The sequence below is a fragment of the Aspergillus mulundensis genome, assembly GCF_003369625.1.
Source record: "Aspergillus mulundensis strain DSM 5745 chromosome Unknown scaffold_15, whole genome shotgun sequence".
Classification (NCBI taxonomy): Eukaryota; Fungi; Ascomycota; class Eurotiomycetes; order Eurotiales; family Aspergillaceae; genus Aspergillus; species Aspergillus mulundensis.
This window is the reverse complement of record NW_020797903.1, coordinates 136,985-157,894: the sequence shown is the minus strand read 5'-3', so window position 1 is coordinate 157,894 and position 20,910 is coordinate 136,985. Positions and strand designations below refer to the sequence as shown.

The window sequence follows — 20,910 nt, the reverse complement described above, 5'->3', positions numbered from 1 at the left end:
GGCCCGGCCGACCTGGGGACCAGACGACCAGAGTCATGTGATGACTGGCCAGCTACTGTACGGTACTGTAATGTACGGTAAGTAAGCGCCCGGAATTCCGGGGCAACTTGTTCCGATCCGGGGTCATTGGAAGTGTCAACAACCTTCCTAGACGGGAGCATTTGACACAGACGTGGTTGTCCAGGATGGCTTCCAGTCCTCTTGATACTCAGACACGTCGCTTGCTCCACGGAGAGATTACCTATGCTGAGGCAAAGGAAAGTGACTCTAACATCCTCCACGCGCTGGGTTACAGGGAACAGAAGCTCAAATACTTCACCCATCTATACCGCCACCGCAAGGAGATCGAGGCACTTGCGGCTCACCATCTTGGCCTCGCCTCCGCAGATACATGTCACGCAGCTGATGTGGAGGACTGGGTACATGGCAGCTTCAATGTTTGCATCAGAGTTGATGTTGATGGCCACGGACGGAATCCTGGGAAGCAACTAATGATGCGACTGCCCCTCCCGTACCGCATTGGGGAGAACCGCCGTCCAGGTAATGCGGATGAAAAGGTCCGCTGTGAAGCCGCGACCTATGTGTGGCTCCAAATGAACTGTCCAACTGTTTCCATTCCACAGCTCTACGGCTTTGGGCTGTCGACTGGCCAAACGGTATGTCGCCCTCTCTACCTGCCTTCCGTTGGGGGATATACTGACACTCTTAGTTCACCCTCGTGGACAACTTACCATTTATTCCTCGCATCATTCATTGTCTACGCCAACAGCTGTTGAAATGGTTGAATTACCAGACTCCGTCACTTTACGTCCAACACCCAACCAAGAATATTCAGTTGCTCGGCACACCCTATCTTCTGATAGAGTACATTGATCCGTCAAGAGGGCGAATGCTCTCTGAGACTTGGGCGGACGGGCGCCAAAATGTCAAGCTGCGTACGAACCTGTTCCACGGACTCTCCCGCATCATGTTGGCTATGGCTCGCGTGCCATTACCGAGGATCGGTTCCTTTACGTTGGACAGCCAGGGGTACTTGAGCTTGACTAACCGACCACTTACGCTTGAAATCCAGCAATTGGAAAATGAAGACATTCCCGTCGACATCTCTCGGAGCACCACCCATTCCACTGTGGATTCTTATGCCGCCGATGTCCTTGCATTCCATGAAAGTCGACTCCGCAATCAGCCCAATGCAGTTCATGATCTTGAAGACGGCTTCTACCAGTTGTCTGCCTTGATGGTCATGAGAAGTGTGTGGTCTTGCTTTTTCCGCCGCGACCTTCTCCGAGGTCCGTTCCTCTTTAATCTCACCGATCTCAACCAGAGTAACATTTTCGTCGACAAAGATTGGAATGTGAAATACCTGATCGACCTCGAGTGGGCTTGCTCTCTCCCAGCGGAGATGATCCACCCTCCCTATTGGCTGAGCAATCAAGTCATTGATATGATCAGCATAAACGACTACGAGCCCCTTCACAGTGAATTCGTACAGGCCCTTGCTGAGGAGGAGGAGAACGAGGGAAACAGCAAGCCGCCCATCGGTCTTTCGTCCATCATGCAGCAAGGATGGGGGAGAGGGACGTTCTGGTACTCTCTTGCCCTCAGTAGCCCGACAGCGCTGTTCAAGATATTCTACGACTTCATTCAACCAAGGTTCTCCACCACTCACGACGATCCTAAGTTCTGGCAGATCACTATGCCGTACTGGGGATTTGATGCTTTTGACTTCATTGAACGAAAAGTCAAGGATAAAGAGCGGTACGACGCTGCTCTGCGTGAAGAGTTCCTGTCCAGCTCGCCGCGGTAATGGCTGAATGTACGGTACATCATCCGACATTTCCGATACCCAGTTCACTGTCCTCGACCTTTTCCTGCACTTTGCGTACCACCCTTTTCTTGCTCTTTTTTAAAGTCCTCGACTGGCTGCGCTCTGGAGGTTCAGGATCGCCTTCTTGCTCCTGCTCTGCTGTGCATCTTTGCCAGGGGAGGAAAGCTCGTCATCGGCTGCTGTATGAGCAACATATGGCATACTCACGTGCAAGACGTGCAGACCCCGGCACCAGGTAAGATGAGGCAATCGCGAGTCTCAGATGTTGAGAACCTTGGCCGCGAGATTGGAGATTAGGTACTGAGAAGGTATGGTATGCTCTCGATGATGCAGCGGGCTTGGTGAACTATACAGTCCCGGAATCGCACGAGAACCTCGATTTCTAGACTCAGGCAAGATGGGCGGGTAGTCAAATGGCTGGAATCGTTCACCTGCATGTGTTGGGAAAGCCGGACGCACAGACACCGATAGAGGCGAATCGGGCATGTCCACAAGACTCACAAGCTGGAGGCTGAGAGTGCAAACGTATACACCTGATCGAGGTATATGTGCATGAATCCCGAGCTCCACAACTCACCACCGAAGGGGAATATAAAATTGAGTCCACTGCTTCTAGGGTTACCTTTCACCATGCCCAGCCTTGCGTCTCCTTCCAACGTTGGAGCACAAAAGCGACAAGGGTCTAGGAACAGAATGACCCCAATACTGGTATTCTTTATTACCTGGGTATAAAGTACCGGTCTGTCTACACAGCCCAAATCAGTCGCCTATATGCTGACTGTTGGAATTTGGCCTCTTCTATGTTGCTCCTATCGATGCGGTTCTCCTTGTAGCTTGCGGGAGACATCCTGTGCCTACCTAGAGTTCACCCTGTCAAACAGTCCAAGTTCTGCTACAGCTATAGAGCTGAAGAACGAGTTGGGAGTGGGAGGCGTAGTTATTTCCCATCATCAACCGCTGTCTCCAATCCCTCGTCGTTGGAAACTCGCGCCAGTCTACCCTACGTACGTCACATCGACGGGGAGAGAGAAACCTAACCCTAGCTTGTCATGCCTAGGTACCGGCCATTTCATCCGAAGCCCTAACCCGCCAGATTCCGCGGCTTATCGATCTCATCCACCGCTGCTTAGAAATACCGCTTACCAATGCTGTGGTGCAGAAGCCTAGAGGATTCTACGAGACAACATATTCCGGCCACGGCCAGGTCCAAAGATTCCTTCAAACATGCACAGCACCATCGTCACAACCCTTCCATTTACTAACATCCAGGAACTCGTAGATGTAGATACCAATCACACACCCTCACTAGATGCCCTGCGTTACAGGCGGATCCGACTGCGTCTACCGAAAACACCATCACCATATAGACACATCCGCTGACACCCGCGATCGATACTACTAACTACGCACGGGATCCTAGACTACGTAGCCGTAGACATAGACATTAGAGTGAGGCCCGTACCTCATTCTGGATTACGGATTCTACACGATGAAGATGAAGATGGAAATGAAGGCGGGAAAGAGGACGACGTGAGAAAGGAGAATGTGGGAATGATCTAGGAAGGAGGAGAAACGATCAAGCTGGATCTTGTTTGGGTTGGCTGGTGGAAGGGCGGATATGCTGCGGTGAAAGTGCGATCTGTGTGAGGTGTATACGTCTGATCGTTTGTTGCTGTTGCTGTAGAGTGGTTAGTGTAGAAGCGACGATGTACTTACGAAGAAGTCTGGCATTGAGCTTGTGGACTGCCACTGCGGAAAGAACGCCCGACCTGGCCTGAACCCTAGACTTTCTCTACATACAGCTTTTGTCAGCATTAGTCAGGGCAAGACAGTCTCCTACCATTAACAATAAAAACACCAAACACACCGTCCGCCTTCAATCATTTCATTCCGTTTTCGACTCTGGCATAATAACTGTAATGGTAAGTAAAACCCCCACATCCCGCGCGACAAGCGGCGTTGAAACCCCAACATATGAAGAGTGGAGATGGAGCTCGTCGCGGAGATTCACGGTTGATGGGAAACTGGTGGTAGCGGATTTGATTGCGACGACGTATGGTTATCTTTGCGTTACGACAATATCGCCTACAAGAAAGTCGATAAGGCTAGAATGGTGGGATCGATGGTGTGGGATTTGGCGTGGACTGGAGGTGAGGCTGCAGTGGAGGTTCTACGCACATCTGGAGGCGTGCTTACCAATCTCGCTGGCTGCTGTAAGCTTGCGACGGAATGGACGTCCGAGACTGCAAGCCGTCACGGGACAACAAATACATGGAATCCGTTGCTCTGTCAGGGGAAAGAAGCTGGAGCGTTCCAGTGAACGGGCAGCAATTGGGTATTATATAATATGCTACATGGGCAGAAGCCCAAGATCCATCCACCAAGCCAACGGGTTATCCGCATAAGGGATATCGGGAAATGAAGCCCACGATATACTGTCAGCAGAAGGTGGGAGCGAAAAATCTTCAGTGCTAACATCATTCATTCCCAAAGTATCCTGCGGTGCATAGATGATCGGTACAGTCGCCGTCGAAGGCACAGGGACAGGCACAGCGGCATGGTCTTTTGATGTTTCTCGCCGTGAGAGATACATGCTGTACTGCCGCATAAACCAATCCTCAATCCACTGTAACCAACCTCTGTAATCAAAGCCCGTTGCTTGGGACTGAACGCCTGTGCTGCGCTGCGGTGCATGGAGGACGCGAGTCCGCAATATACCCGGCATGTTGAGAGCATCGCATAACGTCTGTACTTGCGGATAACCCTGGCACAAGGCTTCATCCGATACAGCCATCAATGTCAGCTTGCAGGCGACAATCATGTTAAATCCGGACTGGAGCCACTGCGAGTAGCTGAAGCGGCGTTCGGACCCGCGAGGAATGGACATAAGACACCCATAGAAGCTTTTTGCAGCAGCGAGGCCGTGACAGAGGATCTCGGAGCGGATGTCCATGGGAAGTTGGAAGGTAGACTTTCGGTCAAAGAGGCTAACCTGGCAAAGGTAGAGGTTGACTGTGTGCAGCTGCGTTGCGAGTAGGACTGCCACGGTTAGTAGAGTAAGGGCGTGAGCTGGGATATGACCCACAGTTGTTTGTCAGCTCAGGAGGGAGGAGGTTCGTATAATCCTGTATCCGACCTTGGAAAGTCCGGAAGATGTGCTGGAAGGTTCGATTCGACTTGCTGGGATGTAACGAATCCTGGTCCACGGAAATCCTATCAATTTCCTCCATAACGTGCTGCAGCCGGACGAGATGGATGATCGTCTGATCACTGGCGTATTCAGGGTTTTCCGCCAGTGCAACGGCAAAGGCTTCCAGCTCCGGTGCCCAGGGGAAAGTGCACCTTTCCTGCGTGATGATACCACAGCTGGCTTGGTCAATGGCCGTCATCGGACTACATTTGTAGGATGTTGCTCACCATGTAGAGAGAAGAGAGCAGCCGATGGCGGCCCTCTGCTCGGCGCGCAGAGTCTTCGGTGGGCGAGCCTCCGTCCCCCACTCGCCGATGTTCATCCGACGGCATCCTCTCCGCGCCTCGACAGGTCGATCCAGCCGCAGATCGACCGCCAGGCCGATGGCCATGTGGAGGTAAGTCGAGAAGTGCCGCGGTGGTGAGCGCTGTTGAGTCTGATGCTGGGACCTGGGAGTGTCAGCGATAGTCAAATAGAAATGAGGTCTCCTTACCATGCAAGAACCACCAAGAGGCCCTGCAGGGTTTCCAGCGATGGCGGCTGGGTGGATAAAACTGTCCTCTCGGCCAGGGCCGTTCTCATTTCCTCATCCAAAGTCCTCTTTAACTCCGGGCTGTCAGTCACAGAGACAGAAAGGACAGCCAGGAACAGAAACGGAGTTTGTTCGCGAAGTTCGTCGACTGTCGTTGTGGTGGGCAGCACCACAAACGGAAAGCGCGGCATCATAAACTGCAGGAATGAGTCGAGCAGGGCAGTGGCCTCGTCCAGCGATAGGATGCCTTTGTCGACGACATCGTCGGTCGTCTCGGGAAAATCGGACGGACTATGGCTCTGCGAGGACTGGCCTTGTGATGCTTGTCCTAGGAGCTGGTTGACTCTTCGTTCCAGCGTTTCCAGGCGCCTAATACAGTCAGCCTGCGCTAAGACCTGCAAAGGATGAACGTACGTCTCCTTCCTTGACGAACTCTGTCGCAACCTCGCCGGTCGAAAGTAGCATGGCTTGTTCAATCTCAAACATCTACTAGATTAGCGCTCTTGGCCGTATAATCGGACGAAGGTCGTACCGGTCGCAGATGGGAGAATCAGGCGAGCGTAAGCAGCGGATCTTGGCCGTGGCGCAGGTCTGGCACGTTTTGACGCGCCCAGAGCAGGCAGACATGATGGGTAATTTATTTATCGACAGGGTGATGGAATCGATCGGACACGGACACGGGGCGAACGGGCATAGATATAGGCCAGACGAAGGATGCCTAGAGTGGTGGCATGGCGCGGACTCGGACACGGACACGGTCGGACTGGCGACCGGCCTCTTGGCGCTGCTGTATATAGAGTAGGGGTGCAGCAAACAGAGGTGAAGGAAGCAGCAGACGGAAGAGTTTATCAGACACCAAGATGGATCCCGCTGAGTGTACGCTCGACATCTGTCCCATCGAGGATGCCTACATCCAGTACCAGCCCACCATCGCCGGCAACAGCCTCTACCTGGCCCTCTTCGGGCTCCTGCTGGTGGCTCAGGCCATTCTGACCCCGGTCTATCGCACCTGGTGGTTCTCTGGGTCGATGGTAGCAGGACTGCTCCTTGAAGTGCTCGGCTATGTTGCTCGGATTCTGTTCCACGATGATCCCTTCAGCTTCGACTACTTCCTCATGTACGTCGCCTGCTGATCTCAAGCCTGCATGCTAATCCCGTAGGAACCTCATCTGCCTAAGTCTTGGTCCGGTCTTCTTTTGCGCCGCCTTGTACTTCCTCCTTGGGCGCATCGTGATCATCTACCGCGGCGAAGCCATCTCCCGCCTGAAACCTCGCAACTACGCCATTGTCTTTGTGTCCTGCGACGTGGTTGCTCTCATGCTGCAGAGCGTCGGTGGCGCCATGACGTCCACGGCCGACGACGCCGATGGCCGGGCAGTCGGCACCAACATCATGATCGCCGGGTTGGCTGCACAGGTGGCCGCCATGACTGCATTTATCGCCCTTGCGGCTGAGTTTGCATGGCGACTGCGGCGTCGTTCAGGACAGCCAACAGCGGCCGACAGCGAAGAGAAAGACGAGTACACGGAGATCCGCGAAGACCGATGGTGGAAGGTCTTTTTGGCCGGTATGCTGCCTTGCTTGGGACTATCGGCGAATGCTGACCTGACATGCAGGGCTTGTTGTCGCAACAATCACCATCTATACCCGATCGATCTTCCGCGTGGTCGAGCTCAATGGCGGCTACTCAAGCGAGCTGGCGAATGACGAGGTTACCTTTATGATCCTCGAGGGCGCGATGGTTTCGATTGCGTGTATCTGTTTGACGGTCTTGCACCCGGGAAGGGCATTGGGGACGCGGCGTAAGAAGGACAGCGAGCCACTGATGGAGAGGTCGTAGATGGGGTCAAGGACCGTGACGAAGAGAACCGGTTGAGATGTTGATATAGGTATATACCCCTTGAGTCACTGTCAAAGATGGAGTACGCAGTGGGTTTGTTTCATCCCGTCTTCTCCATCTGGTACGTAATTTGAATCCAGACCGCGATGACTCGAGCGCTCTTTCCCGAGCACCAATTCCCATTCCCGACCGGGACTATATCTGCTCCATTGTCCCTGGAATGTTGCTTTTGATTATACGTTTATTCTTACCACTCTCAAAATCCCTACCATCATAATGATTGCCAAAATCACCAAACCGTACAGTTTCCTGGACGACTACAGCGAGGGCGCCCACCCGCGGCTGCTGGAAGCCCTGATCCGCACCAACAACACCCAACAGACTGGCTACGGCACCGACCAGTACACACGCGAGGCACGCCAATTGCTTCTTGCACAGCTGCAAGCAACAGACGATGATGTCTCGATTTACTTTGTCCCGAGCGGAACGGCAGCCAATTTGATCTCAATCGCCAGCTGCCTACGGCCGTACGAGGCGGTCCTTGCAGTGCAGACCGGGCATATCATCGACAAAGAAGCTGGGGCTATCGAGGCGACGGGGCACAAGATCATTTCAGTCCCTGGAGTAAGAGGAAAGATGACGCCGGAGAACCTAGAGGCGGTGCTTGAGAGGAACACATTCTTCCCGCACATGGCCAAGCCAAGGCTGGTTTACATCTCCAATGCGACAGAGATCGGGACAATATACTCGAGCGACGAACTCAAGGCACTGTCCGACGCCTGCCGACGGCGGGACTTACTGCTGTTTGTTGATGGAGCGCGGCTAGGAGTGGCATTGACTGCGGAGCACAACGATGTCATCCTCCGGGATCTGGTCGATTACACCGATATCTTCTGGATTGGGGGAACAAAGATGGGAGCGCTGCTCGGAGATGCAATTGTGGTGCGGAAGACCATAGCAGAGGGATTCGAGTTCCACATGAAACAAAGGGGAGCCTTGCTAGCCAAGTCAAGAGTCATGGGCGTGCAGTTCAGCGAGCTATTTCGGGACGGATTGTTTTTCGAGCTGGCCCGACATGCCAACGCAATGGCCCGGAAGATCGGAGACCGGTTTGTGCGCAAGGGATGGGAGCTGGCAGCAGAGACAGAAACCAACCAGGTGTTTGTAGTAGTCCCAAACAGCAGACTGAGTCAGTTGGAGGCCCGGATCCGGTTCTATGCGTGGGAGAAGAGGCCCGGAGTGACGACCGTGCGGATTGTGACTTCGTGGGCGACGGACGAGACCGAGGTGGAGAAGCTCTGCCAGTGGATTAGTAATCTGGAATGAATGAATCGATCAATGCCTATCTTTCCCGATCTCCTATCTTTCTGCTTCAGTAAAATGCGCCTCTCCATCTCGTGCGACGCGTGTCGACAATCCAAGGTCAAGTGTGTGCACGAGGGAGAGTCGCCGTGCCGTCGCTGCCTGCGCCTGAGTAAGACCGGCTGTCACCTGACAGACTCGCGCTCGTCGCCTCGACGCATTCGATCTCGACCAGCGCCAGTGCCCGATCCCTCAATTCCATCGAACCCATCCCCTCCGACGAGAACCCCTCAAGCAGAATCACCGCTCTCCTCCCTCTCCGCGTCCACGCTGATCGCCGCCTGCGACCTCTACCGCAAGAGATTCCCCGTTGTCAACTTCCTCCATTACCCCTCCCTGATCGCCGACCTTGCCCGCGATGTCGCCGCTGTCGAGCCCGTCTTTCTCGCGGCACTCTTGTCGCTCTGCGCGCGATTCATGACCGTAACCACGGCCGATTCGAACCTCGCGCCCTCCGAAACATACGCCGACTATGCTCGCACTCAACTCGCCCACCGATCCTTCGAGTCGCCCTCCCTCCCGCTCGCCCAGTCGCTCGTGATGATTTCACTATATGAATGGGGATCCGGCCGACCGTACCGCGCTTGGATGTACAGCGGAATGGCGACTTACATGATTCAATCGCTGCTTAAGAGTGCCGATGACCACATGGAGCATGCCTCGAACGAACCCCACTCCGACGCCAACGCGCAGATTGCATACGAGCAGCTCGTCCGGACATACTGGTGTTGTTTCACGCAGGATTGCGAGTTGAGTTCGGGTGCGCGGCAGCATTTCGCCCTATCATTTCGCCAGATCTCGGTGCCGCTGCCCATGAGCGACTCGGACTTCAACTTTGGCCGAGCAGCGAGGCGCCTGACTCCGGCGGAAATCCAGGACACGGTCGGAGGAGTTCGACTGGGCATTGAACATGGCTTAACGATTGTTACTCGAGGGTTTGACATCTTCGTGCGGATATTACGCTTTGCAAATGAGAGTCGACGGGATCGCGCGAGTGGTGCGGCACGATGCACTGCCGCTACCTGGGCAGCGCTGAAAGACGAACTGGATGAGTGGAGAAACCTGCAGGACACGACAGTGCGATATCCGGAGACCAGTGCGCCCGCTCATGTTGCGCTTGGATATGGCGAGTTGTTTGCGTACATCAACCTGGTCTACTTCATGAGTATCCTCTTCCTCTACCGCGACCGATTCCTCGCCAGTCCTAGGCACGATAGCTTCGACCATGGTCAGCCGGAGACGGACGAGTCAATTGAGTGCCTGTTTGCCACGGCCCAACATATCGGAGCTATTCTTTCTTCACTCGAGAGCTGCGCTACCCCTGTAATAACGCCGTATGCCGGGTTCAGCGTTTTCGTCGCGGCGCACATCAACATGTACGGCACGGTCTCGCCTCTGCGGTATCCCGGCGGCCTGGAGCGTGCGGAGCAGGAGAAAAAGTCAAACTTTGAGTATCTGGAACGGCTATGTCGATTTTGGGACGTCGGGACTAGCTGGGTATGCTGCTCGATTCTGGTCTAGTGATGAACTAACGATCATAGTGGCGGACATTGCAAGAAGCGAACAAGTTCTACGAAAGCGCGCGCTCGCAGCAGGGCCATGGTCTAGAGTCGCATACTTCAAACCATCTAACCCTAGCTGGAACATTCGACGAGTACGGCGATATTCGTATCTCGCGGCCGGATCACTCCGCCCCCACCTCGCAAGGCCGGACAACGCCCGTAGAGCAGACTACCACTACCACTACGGCCGCGGCCAGGAATAGAACAAACTCAATCTTAGACCATGGCCAGGAAGCCTCGGGGGGTTACGATCTAGAAGCCGAAATGATGCAGTGGCCATTCCTCGATGAGAATTGGTCCGTTGGCTTTGCTACAGGCTATGAGAATACTTGGCCGGGATTAGGCTGAGATGAGATGATCGAGTCCAACTGGACAAGGTACAAACAAATAACAACAACGAGCGACATGAATCATAAACGAGATGAGACAGTGATCCTTCAGTAAACCTTACGCCGAACATTCGCTTCGCATGAGTCATGAGCCGCTCAGCCGCCCAAACACCCGCTCACTAAGCGGCGTACCATGAAAACTCCTCGGGTCTATTATTCTTGGTCTTGGTCCTGATGCTTGAAATGCGCAAGCCGGCTGGGCCCCATCATCGAGCGCACATACCGAAGCACCTGGTGTTCCAGAACCCGCTCCTCCACCAGTTCACGCACGATGCCCTCGACCCACAACTGGCTGGCGCTAACGAAGGCTCCAAACGCACGTCCGCCATGCGCGGAACCCGGCTGCAAGGGCCCGGTAGGGATGCTCTGGCGGCTGACGACCTCGTGCACGGTGTTTGCTTCCGCGGCACTCACGGTTCGCATCGTGTACATGGACCACGTGGAGTTGGCGTTGGGGAGGGAGACGGCGTGCTGGGGCGCCTCGTAGACGTAGACGTCGGTTGCAGTTGGGTTGAGTGAGTAGAGCAGGCCGGGCTCTCCTTCGGGCGCGACGAAGAGGGACCATTTGTCGCCGGTGCCAGCTTCGGATCGAGCTCCGGCCGGGGCTGCGCCTGGATTGGAGTCGTGTCCGTCGGCGAGCTGGCGGATTAGGCTGAGCCAGAGGGGTTTGGTGGGCTGCATTTTGACTAGCTGAGGGCTTCGGTTTCTGGAATTCAAGTAGGGTTTTTGAACTATTGGAGTTTCTTAACTTTCTGTTGTGGCCTTGCTAGGGCTGTTAGCTTGGACCTTGTGGTGGAGTTGTAGGTCCTGCGCTGATGGACTTGCCAGATAGTGGGAGTGCAGATTTGTACAGTAGTAGAGGACAGATGAGATGTTGAGGATGGCATTAAGCAGCAACATGGTGCTCTATATAGACAATGTTATGAAGACCAGGAGTTAAAGAGGGTGATGGTGAATGCGACAGTGAATGAGCAGAAAGCAGAAAGTGAAGGAACCAAGCCTACAGAACTCCCTCTAGGTAAGCCTCAGAACAGACACCAATCACCGACATCATGTATTCATTCACTATCAATTTGAATCCATTCAGCCAACTACTCATGCCTCTCAAAATACCGACTACTGCTCCCCTGCGACGAATGCACCGAGTGCCCGGGACTCGGACTGGGACTATGCGCCGACAGCACCCGCACCTCAACCTGCTTCGTGATGCCCCTCCGCATATCCCTCCTGCGCTCCTGATCCTCCGCATCGCGCAGAATCCGCTCAATGCTATCCGTCTCGTCCGGGAGATCGTGCTCGTGATCGTGCTCGACATCCCGCTCGCCCGTCCCCCCCGGGCCCGTGAAGTTCCGCCCCTTGCTCTTACGCGTACTCGAGAACGGCCCGCTGAGCTCGTAGGACCGCGACCTCGCGGCGCTGGAGATCTTGCGCACCGAGCTGATCAGCAGCGGCCGGATGCAGGGCACGCTCGACGTGATGATGATGATCAGGTTCTCCGCGTACCCCCACCGGATCAGCTCGATGCCGCCCGTCGACCCCAGGTTCGTGATCCCCGGGATGTCGTTGTATTTCGTGCACTTGATGATCGACGCGATCATGGCCAGGATCCCCAGCGACATGAGCACGATCAGGCTGAGCTTGATGCGCAGGCGCAGGTTCAGGTTCCAGAAGATGGCGGTGGGGAAGACGGCGAGGAAGAAGTCGCTTGCGGTGTTGACGGCTGCGCCGGCCACCGTAGGGTTAGATTTGGACCTTGTCTTGGAGATGGAGATGGAAAGGGAGGCGTACCGGATGAGAAGTACGCGAACTTGATCACCGCCGCGCTGTCGCCGCAGTGCGTCTTGACCGTGGCATCCCACAGGATCCGCACGTCCCCGCAGATGCTCAGCGGCAGCACGCCCGAGACGATATTGCCCGCCAACTGCAGCAGCATCACCGTCCACAGCGGGATCTGGTACTGCCGCTTACTGCCCAGGATGGCGATGATGTAGAGCGCGAACGCGGAGCGCGCGAAGCCCGTGCTGATCGTGACCAGCGGGATTTCAATCGCGATGGCCTTGAGCACGATCTTCAGGTCTGGCGTGCCCCAGAGCAGCTGGAGGTTCGTGCCGAAGCCGTGGTCGACGGATTTCTGGAGCAGGACGGTTGCGGCGAGGGTCATGGCCTGCGTTGCGCGAGTCGGTTAGCATCATTGTCCTCGTCCAGTAGGGCATGAGGCGACTCGGGCGGGTGGAGGACGAACCCAAGCTATGACCATGAGGACGTCGTCAAAGCGGAACTGGCGCAGCTTGATCTTTGCGAAGACGCGCAGGATCAGGATCACGGCGGCGATGGCGTTGGCTGCCCACATGCCTCGCGCCAGGGCGAAGCCTGGGTCGTTGGTGTGGTCGAAGGTCATCCTCCTACCGGGCTATCTCTGCAGTGACCGAGACGAACAGGGGTTCATGCTGCAGCCGCTGCAGGTACGGCCTAGCCTTGTATTTATTCGTCCTGCAGGAGTGAAGGATGGCACTGGCACTGGCTCTGCAGGCTAAGAATTGAGTTTGAGCGGACGCAGGATTCCAGGGCAGAAGCCAGCGAACCTTGGGCTGACTCGAGGCCGCCACTGAGTTACCACTGGCAGCCTGGCAGCGGATGGCGCCCAGCTGCCGAAAATATGCGCCAGTCTCGACCTCTGACGAGCGCTTCTGCTAGTCGGTGGGGGCTGGTCCCATGGCTCTGCACGCCACCTAGGGCACACAGTCCTGGATCCAATGGATCTGGCACACCCAGACTGCACTGTGATTCCGAAGACTGGAAAATTGGATAGCAGGGCTCAAGGCTCAAGGCTCATGCTCAAGGCTCATGCTCAAGGCTCATGCTCAAGGCTCATGCTCAAGGCTCATGCTCAAGGCTCATGGCTCAAGCACCTCGGCTGCCGATCGGATCGTCGCATTCTGCTTGGAAGTTGAGACTGACACAGCCGGTCGCAATTAGAGCGCAACGGTGGCTAGCTAGTCTGGGTAGTGCTGCAGCGATCCGGGACTTCCGACCCGGCCATATTATTGCTTTGATTGCGATTACTTTCGGATTACATTAAGGCACTATAAAACGGGGCAGGCGAGTCGTGAAGGTTTGGCTGGAGGCCGGGCCTGCGGAAGGCTTGCCTTGTCTTGTGCTCGAGTCATTCGTACAGACTCTATGGAGCAGCTTTGAGGTTGGAATTCCAATTCAGCAGCACGAGCCAGGCTGTTCATGTCGAACGATGGGCCTCGGCAGGCAGATGTGTCTCAGTGCATCGGATTCAGATCAGGCCGGGGCAAGGCCCGATCTGATTTAGCAGCAGATTCGGCGTGCAATAGCGTCGGCCTCGCACGCTTCGGGGAACTTGTCCGACACGTGGCTGCACAAGGATCGGTCTTGCATCTGATATAAGACTCTGCTCCTTCCACTCATCCGGTCCGAATCAGACTATCCAGCCCGTCATCCGACACCATGAAGGCCGCTGCGACCGCCGCCCTGCTCCTCTCTGCGACCGCGGCCTCGGCCTCGAGCGACTGCCACTGCCTGCCCGGCGATGCCTGCTGGCCCTCGCCGGCGCAGTGGCAGTCGCTCAACAGCACCGTCGGTGGCCGTCTGATCGCCACGACCCCGATCGGCGCTGTCTGCCACGATCCCACCTACGACGAGGCCGCCTGTGCCCGGCTGCAGGAGGACTGGAATCTGCCGCAGACCCAGTACGTATCTCCCAACTCCCTTGTACTCCGTATACGCTGTTGACTTGGCCTCAGCTATGTCTCGTCCTCCTCGATCATGCAGCAGTTCTTTGCCAACCGCAGCTGCGACCCCTTCACTGCCGAGTCGTCCGCCTGCGAGCTGGGCAACTACGTCAGCTATGCCGTCAACGTCTCGTCAAGCGATGATGTCGTTGCCGCCGTCAACTTCGCCCAGGACAACAACATCCGCTTCGTGATCAAGAACACCGGCCATGAGTACGTTTCCTCCCCCCTTATGTCTGCTCATGCTAACAACGCAGCTACCTCGGCCGTTCCACCGGCGCCGGCGCTCTCTCCGTCTGGACCCATTACCTCAACGACATCGAGTACCAGGACTGGTCCGACGCCACCTACTCAGGCCCCGCCTACAAACTGGGCAGTGGCGTCATGGGCTTCGAGGTCCTCGAGGCCACCCATGCCGCCGGCTACGTGCTGGTCGGTGGCGAGTGTCCCACCGTCGGTCTGGCGGGAGGCTACACCCAGGGTGGAGGCCACTCGGCCCTGAGCACAAGCTTCGGTCTCGGCGCTGACCAGACCCTGGCGTTTGAGGTCGTCACCGCCGACGGCCAGGTCGTCACCGCGTCGCGCACCGAGAACACAGACCTCTACTGGGCCCTCAGCGGCGGCGGCGCCGGCAACTGGGGCGTTGTCCTCTCCGTCACCGTCAAGGCGCACAAGAGCGAGGCCGTCGCCGGCGCCTACCTCGCCTTCACCACCTCCAACCTCGCCGAAGACGTCTACACCCAGGCCCTGACGCACTTCCACCAGCTCCTCCCCGCCATGGTCGACGCCGGAACAACCGTCATCTACCAGATCCTCCCGGGCTACTTCCTCATCAAGCCCCTAACCGCCTACGGCAAGACCACCGCCGAGGTCAAGGCCATCCTCGCCCCCTTCCTGTCGGCCCTCGACACCCTCGCCATCACCTACTCCGTCACCTACTCCGAGCACGACAGCTACTACGACCACTACGAGGAATACATGGGCCCCCTGCCCAACGGCAACCTCGAAGTCGGCACCTTCACCTACGGCGGCCGTCTCCTCCCCCGGAGCGTCGTGGAGGACGACGCCGCGGCCCTCTCAAACGTGCTCTACAACTTCACCTCGCAGTCCGTCGTCGCCGTCGGCGTCGGCCTCAACGTCTCGGCCACCAACGACGTCGACAACGCCATCTTCGCCCCCTGGCGCAACGCCCTCGTGACAATGCAGTTCGGCATCACGCTCACGAACACCAAGTCCTGGGCCCAGATCCTCGCCGATCAGCAGACCGTTACGGACGAGCTCGGCCCTGAACTCGAGGCCCTGACCCCTGGGTCCGGGTCCTACGAGAACGAGAGCAACTTCCTGCAGCCGAACTGGAAGGAGGTCTTCTTTGGCGCGAACTACGAAAAGCTCGCGGCTATCAAGAGTAAGTGGGATCCCAGCGGCTTCTTCTATTCGTTCAAGGGGGTGGGCAGTGATGCTTGGTCTGTTGGTGAGGATGGAAGGATGTGTAGGGCTGCGAAGACCACGCGGTCGGTTTGTAAGCCGGCGCTGTAGGGGAAGAAAAATGTATAGATATTGGATAGACTGTACTATACCCATAAACCATAGACCATAGACTATGTTATTATTGTCTTGATTAAGTTGGTTCTGAAGCTTGAGTGCAGTGTGCGGGTTGTAGAGAAGCCCGATCGGGGAACACTGTGCATATCCCAGAGAAGTCTATGTCGCTCTCTCCCGACGTCTAGGTATGTCCTTTCTATGATTGTCCGAACCTCCCGAACCGAGGCAAAGAAGTGGCCCTGCTGTAAGAAGCAAAGCCCACCGGCATGTCCGAAATTGCTATATCCGCCCGATCAGATCCTACAATGTTTCACGCAAACAAACCACTTTAGATGCCGAAGTAGCTGCAAAATCGAGGGCATTGGTAGTCTAGTCCTGCATCTACTATCTCTCGTATAGTCTTCAGCGCAGAGTTGTTGCTGTGCGGGTTCGAGTTCTGCACTCCTGCGGACAGACTGACATATATATATCTGACGGCAAGGGCGAGATGACGTAGGTTTTACCTGAGGAGGAAAGCAGCGGTTTGTTTCTGCAGGTGAACAAAGATGCTGTTGATAGCGCTCTAGTATTGTAGCTGTCTCTGTGGCCTCTGGAGTTCAGATCTTAGGTATTAAGCGACTTCTGTTCTCTGCAGAATCCAGATGGATCGTTCCTGCCGTGGATGCGATGCCAGCCTTGATTCCGAGGCGCCAAGGCCTCAGCCTGCGCGTGTTCTGATTGGTGGGCGGCGAGCTATCGATAAGAGGTCATGTGGTATTGAGTGCCTCAGGCGCCAGTCCACGGTCGGTCTCGGAGTCTCGGACAGTCCTTGACACGCGTTTGCGGAGCTTCATCACCACCAAGACCAACGATTTCGGCCAACAGCACAACAGCAACCTTATCATGACTTGCTGTGGCCTGCGAAACGATTGGCAAATACCAGCCATAAATCCTTCGGTATCGCTTCGCGGCGGAGTGAGATAGCGGATGACAGGCGGATGGGCGGGTGGTGCACTGTGGTGCGCGGCCCGCCTCCGTGCCCATCTCCCGCCGACTCGTGCTATACAGCCTTATCTTTCGATGCAATACTTATAGACGACATGTCCTCGCCATCCAGATGGCTTCTTCGCTCTCATCTCCATCCTCGTCTTCACACACCAAAGTCACCATGGGCTCGATCTCCGGCTGGAAGCGCTTGAACGTCGCCATCGTGGGCGGAGGCATCGGCGGCTTGGCCGCGGCGATCGCCCTCCGCCGCGCCGGCCACGAGGTCACCATCTACGAGCGCCACGACTTCGCCGGCGAGGTCGGCGCCTCCATCTCCTGCGCTGCCAACGGCACCCGCTGGCTGCACGAGTGGGGCGTCGACATCCCCAAGGGTGACCCCGTTGTCCTGAAGAAGCTCATCAACCGCGACTGGAAGACCGGCGAGCCCGTGAGTGTCTATGACCTCGACGACTACGAGGAGCGCTGGGGCTACGTCTACAACATGTTCCACCGCCAGTACATGCACTCCATGCTCAAGGACTGCGCCATGCAGGAGGAGGGCAAGGGCACGCCGGTCAAGCTGCTCGTCAACCACCCTGTACGTCCCTCACCAAGAAGCAAGAGCGACGCTAACCCAAATAGTGCCAGGAGATCGACCTCGAGTCCGGGGTAATCACCTTTGAGAACGGCGTGACGGCGCGGCACGACCTCGTCGTCGGCGCCGACGGCATCGGCTCCGTCGTCCGCCGCATCATCGGCCTGAACCCGGAGAAGAAGGCCGCCCCCTCCAGCTGCCTGCACGCGAACGTCATGACCGAAGACGCCGTCCGCCTCGGGCTAGTCGACTACTCGCAGAACTCCGCGCTCGAGTACTGGGGCGGCCAGGAGGGCAAGTGGGACAAGATCGTCCTGTCCCCTTGCAACGGCGGCAAGCTCCTTTCCTACTACTGCTTCTTCCCCCGCGAGGTCGGCGACTACACGACGCACACCTGGGGCGGCGAGGACCGCCCCGTCGAGGAACTGCTGGCGCCTTACCCCGAGCTCGACAAGCAGGTCAAGGACCACCTGGCCATCGGCATCGAGGTCCGCCCCTGGCGCCTGTGGGTCCACCAGCCGTACCCCTACATCGCCAAGAACATGGTCTGCCTGCTCGGCGACGCAGGACACCCGGTACGCTTGTCCCAAGCTCACTCAGATCCTCAACTAACATACCCAGATGATGCCGCACCAAAGCCAAGGCGCCTGCATGGCTCTCGAAGACGCCGCCGCCCTCGGCATCCTCTTCAGCCCGGAGTACTTCTCCGGCGACGTCGCCGAGACCCTGTCAGTCTACCAGGAGGTCCGGCTCCCGCGCGCGACAAAGGTCCAGGCCGCGTCCGCCAAAGCCGCATACAACATCAACGAGCGCATCGGGTTCAGCTCCAACACCAAGATCCCCGGGTACAAGGTCGAAGACGAGAAGAAGAAGCTGACCATCGAGGAGATGAACGGGTATGACATGTACAAGGATGTCGAGGAGGTGCTTGCGGCTCGCCGGGGCGTGCCGTTTGAGCAGACGTTTATCCGCGGCTTGCCGGTGGGGTTGAGGCTGTCGAATGGGGTGACGGTTGGTGAGGAGGCTTAGCTTAGTTATTGGGTGGTTGTATGATACCTGGCTTACGGAGTTACGAATCTACTTTTGTTTTATCTGAGCTAATGGCCACGTGCTTCACTGCGTGTTAGGCATGTTGTTCTCGTGCCCGCGCCTGGTGGTCGTCCCCGGGACAAGATGGCGTTGTGTCCCGGTAGGTAACAAAGACAATGCCAACGGAGCACCGTAACAAGGCACTTCTTCCCAGCATGGTGGACGGGGCGGTCTGTTCATTGCCATGACATGTCAGCCTGCCTCATCTCTGTCTGAACCCGGTAAAGCAACGTCCTACCGAATGTACTCGTCCCGGTAATTCGGCGTCCCGGCGATGTTGTAGATATAGAGGCCCTCGCACAGGACTCGTTACTATGCGTGCCGAGCCCCGATGTCTTGCTTTATCAGTCCTCGTTCAGGCTTCGTTCCACCCTTCATGACCATGTCCGCGGAGAAAGGGCTCGGGTTGATGTATGGGGTGCGCCGGGCGTCTGGCGGCGTAGTTGGTGAAGAAGAGCGCGCCGATGGAGCATTGGTAGATGAAGACGAGGGTTCTGTACGTCTGGCTTATTAGAATAGGACTTGAGTAAAGTTGTAAATCCACATACTGCAGCATATCCGCGCTCTGGCCGGTTTTGTGGCATTGGCCATGTATTTTTGTTTAGACCGAAGAAAGCCCCAAGCACAAAGTCCTCAACGACGGCCAGTTCCCGAAGATACCGCGGCACCAGCCGGACGACGCATCGACCTACCTCTGTCACTACCAATGGAAATGTGACGCCAGTCGTATGAACCGATCCCAGCGCCGGGCCTGACGAGGCTGCTGGGATATTGGTACCGTCGCCTGACAGTATCAGTTATCTATTTTATAGATAGCCGGTCGACACAGCGTACACGAGGGTTAAACGGGCAGTGAAAGTCCACCCAGTCGGTGGTTGGTCGGTCGCCGCTGGCAAACTGGGTACCCGTCTTCCCTATAAAAGCCGCACCAAGGTCATCTAGCTGCTGGATGGCGGGACCTGTGCATTGCGCGGTGAGTGGAGGGAGTATTAAGCCCGGTTGCCGCTGCTCGTGCGCAGACCGTTGACGTGGAAGATATATTTGACTCACTTGCGTAGCTGTTGGGCACTCGGTCAGAATCCTTGCTAAGCAGGTGGAGAAAAAGAGGAACGTGCAACCGACAATGGCTTACCTATCGAGCGCTACCTCGTCGTATACTCCTGAGGGAACGGCCATGCGTCGTCCGAGGACTCCCATAAAACAATGAGGTGAGCTCGTCCTCATCTAGCTAGGCCTTCTGATATGGCTTACTTCAGATGTAACCGACAACGGTCGACAGCTATCATTCTCATCACCTATGGCAGGCCCCAAAAATGCATACTGGGTATCCTCATACAGTCGATAAGCCTCGAATACATCTCCCGACTTTGTTGAAACAAGTTACGGTCCATTGGGCAGAGATTCTGTCAAGCACGCCTTGGGAAGCATCGGTCGAGTACTCGGGCGACGCCATGAACAGCTTGTTGTAATTCTCGCCCAGTTTGCCCTCGAAACCAGCGTCGACCACAGGAGGAACCTAATCGATGTAAGTAATATAGACGGCTGGTATGTGCTAGTTCAATGTATACGGCTCCTGGGCGCGGGCCGTGTCTACCACCAAGAAACGCAGAATGAACACATCATCCCGGGCCAGGTAGTCTGCCACTATTGCGGTTAACCCAGCGGCAGTAAAGTGGAATTGCTGGGAATGGGAGTTAACGGCAGAACATCGACGTCCGGTAGCGGAGGTAACAAGGCCACTGTAACCTCAGACAGGTAGGAGACGGGAACGTAATCCACATAGTGGGAGGTGCCATTCAAGATGGTAACCCTGCCATGAGCAATGGCTGCACTGGCAGAGGCAACCAAACAATCGGTGCCAAAACGGGCGATTCCAGAAGGCCGAATCTTGGCCATGGACGACCAAAGACTCGGAGTAACTCAGCACGACCATGGCATAGCAAACCCCGATCAGCAGGGACAGTTATAGTTGCTGGCGGTCCGGTCTCCAAATGGAGAAGGAGCCGTTAGAGTCCAGTCAGCCCGGCAGGGCCAATACTTGCTAGTGGAGGCTGACATCTCTCGGACCTACATATTTGGGGCGGGTTGTTATCACCGGACTCGACGCAAAGAATACTGTGATAAGTGTCTTAGTAACCCTTCTTGCATGTTTTGTTGGACCGGGGACATGGAGCCGAGCTCCCTACCGAACCTTTATTCGTGTCCGTCCGCATATTGTAAGCCGGAATCTTCACGAAAAGGCAGAGTCGGAGGTGAA

General features: G+C 56.2%; 9 protein-coding genes across 9 annotated transcripts; 6 read left to right on the top strand and 3 right to left on the bottom strand.

Annotated features, from left to right (window-relative positions):
- Positions 1–185: 185 nt before the first annotated feature.
- DSM5745_10370 (uncharacterized protein) lies at positions 186–1,807 on the top strand (the record flags this gene model as incomplete). Its single annotated transcript, XM_026752386.1, has 2 exons — positions 186–656; positions 710–1,807. The coding sequence occupies 2 exons, from the start codon at positions 186–188 to the stop codon at positions 1,805–1,807; spliced, it is 1,569 nt and encodes a 522-aa protein (XP_026598829.1).
- Positions 1,808–4,178: 2,371 nt separating this feature from the next.
- On the bottom strand, positions 4,179–6,177 carry DSM5745_10369 (Zn(II)2Cys6 transcription factor; the record flags this gene model as incomplete). The annotated part of the gene is made up of 6 exons (XM_026752385.1): positions 4,179–4,867; positions 4,914–5,194; positions 5,246–5,467; positions 5,512–5,919; positions 5,965–6,036; positions 6,083–6,177. 6 exons carry the CDS (start codon positions 6,175–6,177, stop codon positions 4,179–4,181), a joined length of 1,767 nt encoding a protein of 588 aa, XP_026598828.1.
- A 233-nt stretch (positions 6,178–6,410) lies between these two features.
- DSM5745_10368 (RTA1 domain-containing protein) lies at positions 6,411–7,390 on the top strand (the record flags this gene model as incomplete). The annotated part of the gene is made up of 3 exons (XM_026752384.1): positions 6,411–6,667; positions 6,711–7,117; positions 7,167–7,390. 3 exons carry the CDS (start codon positions 6,411–6,413, stop codon positions 7,388–7,390), a joined length of 888 nt encoding a protein of 295 aa, XP_026598827.1.
- Positions 7,391–7,666: 276 nt separating this feature from the next.
- Positions 7,667–8,716, top strand: DSM5745_10367 (threonine aldolase family protein; the record flags this gene model as incomplete). Its single annotated transcript, XM_026752383.1, has 1 exon — positions 7,667–8,716. The coding sequence occupies one exon, from the start codon at positions 7,667–7,669 to the stop codon at positions 8,714–8,716; it is 1,050 nt and encodes a 349-aa protein (XP_026598826.1).
- Positions 8,717–8,770: 54 nt separating this feature from the next.
- Positions 8,771–10,662, top strand: DSM5745_10366 (transcription factor domain-containing protein; the record flags this gene model as incomplete). Its single annotated transcript, XM_026752382.1, has 2 exons — positions 8,771–10,249; positions 10,294–10,662. 2 exons carry the CDS (start codon positions 8,771–8,773, stop codon positions 10,660–10,662), a joined length of 1,848 nt encoding a protein of 615 aa, XP_026598825.1.
- A 194-nt stretch (positions 10,663–10,856) lies between these two features.
- DSM5745_10365 (uncharacterized protein) lies at positions 10,857–11,384 on the bottom strand (the record flags this gene model as incomplete). The annotated part of the gene is made up of 1 exon (XM_026752381.1): positions 10,857–11,384. The coding sequence occupies one exon, from the start codon at positions 11,382–11,384 to the stop codon at positions 10,857–10,859; it is 528 nt and encodes a 175-aa protein (XP_026598824.1).
- A 410-nt stretch (positions 11,385–11,794) lies between these two features.
- DSM5745_10364 (uncharacterized protein) lies at positions 11,795–13,101 on the bottom strand (the record flags this gene model as incomplete). Its single annotated transcript, XM_026752380.1, has 3 exons — positions 11,795–12,423; positions 12,492–12,867; positions 12,946–13,101. The coding sequence occupies 3 exons, from the start codon at positions 13,099–13,101 to the stop codon at positions 11,795–11,797; spliced, it is 1,161 nt and encodes a 386-aa protein (XP_026598823.1).
- Positions 13,102–14,177: 1,076 nt separating this feature from the next.
- Positions 14,178–15,997, top strand: DSM5745_10363 (putative isoamyl alcohol oxidase; the record flags this gene model as incomplete). Its single annotated transcript, XM_026752379.1, has 3 exons — positions 14,178–14,419; positions 14,474–14,674; positions 14,719–15,997. 3 exons carry the CDS (start codon positions 14,178–14,180, stop codon positions 15,995–15,997), a joined length of 1,722 nt encoding a protein of 573 aa, XP_026598822.1.
- Positions 15,998–17,150: 1,153 nt separating this feature from the next.
- Positions 17,151–18,593, top strand: DSM5745_10362 (FAD-dependent oxidoreductase; the record flags this gene model as incomplete). The annotated part of the gene is made up of 3 exons (XM_026752378.1): positions 17,151–17,567; positions 17,612–18,139; positions 18,186–18,593. 3 exons carry the CDS (start codon positions 17,151–17,153, stop codon positions 18,591–18,593), a joined length of 1,353 nt encoding a protein of 450 aa, XP_026598821.1.
- Between the last annotated feature and the right edge of the window lie 2,317 nt (positions 18,594–20,910).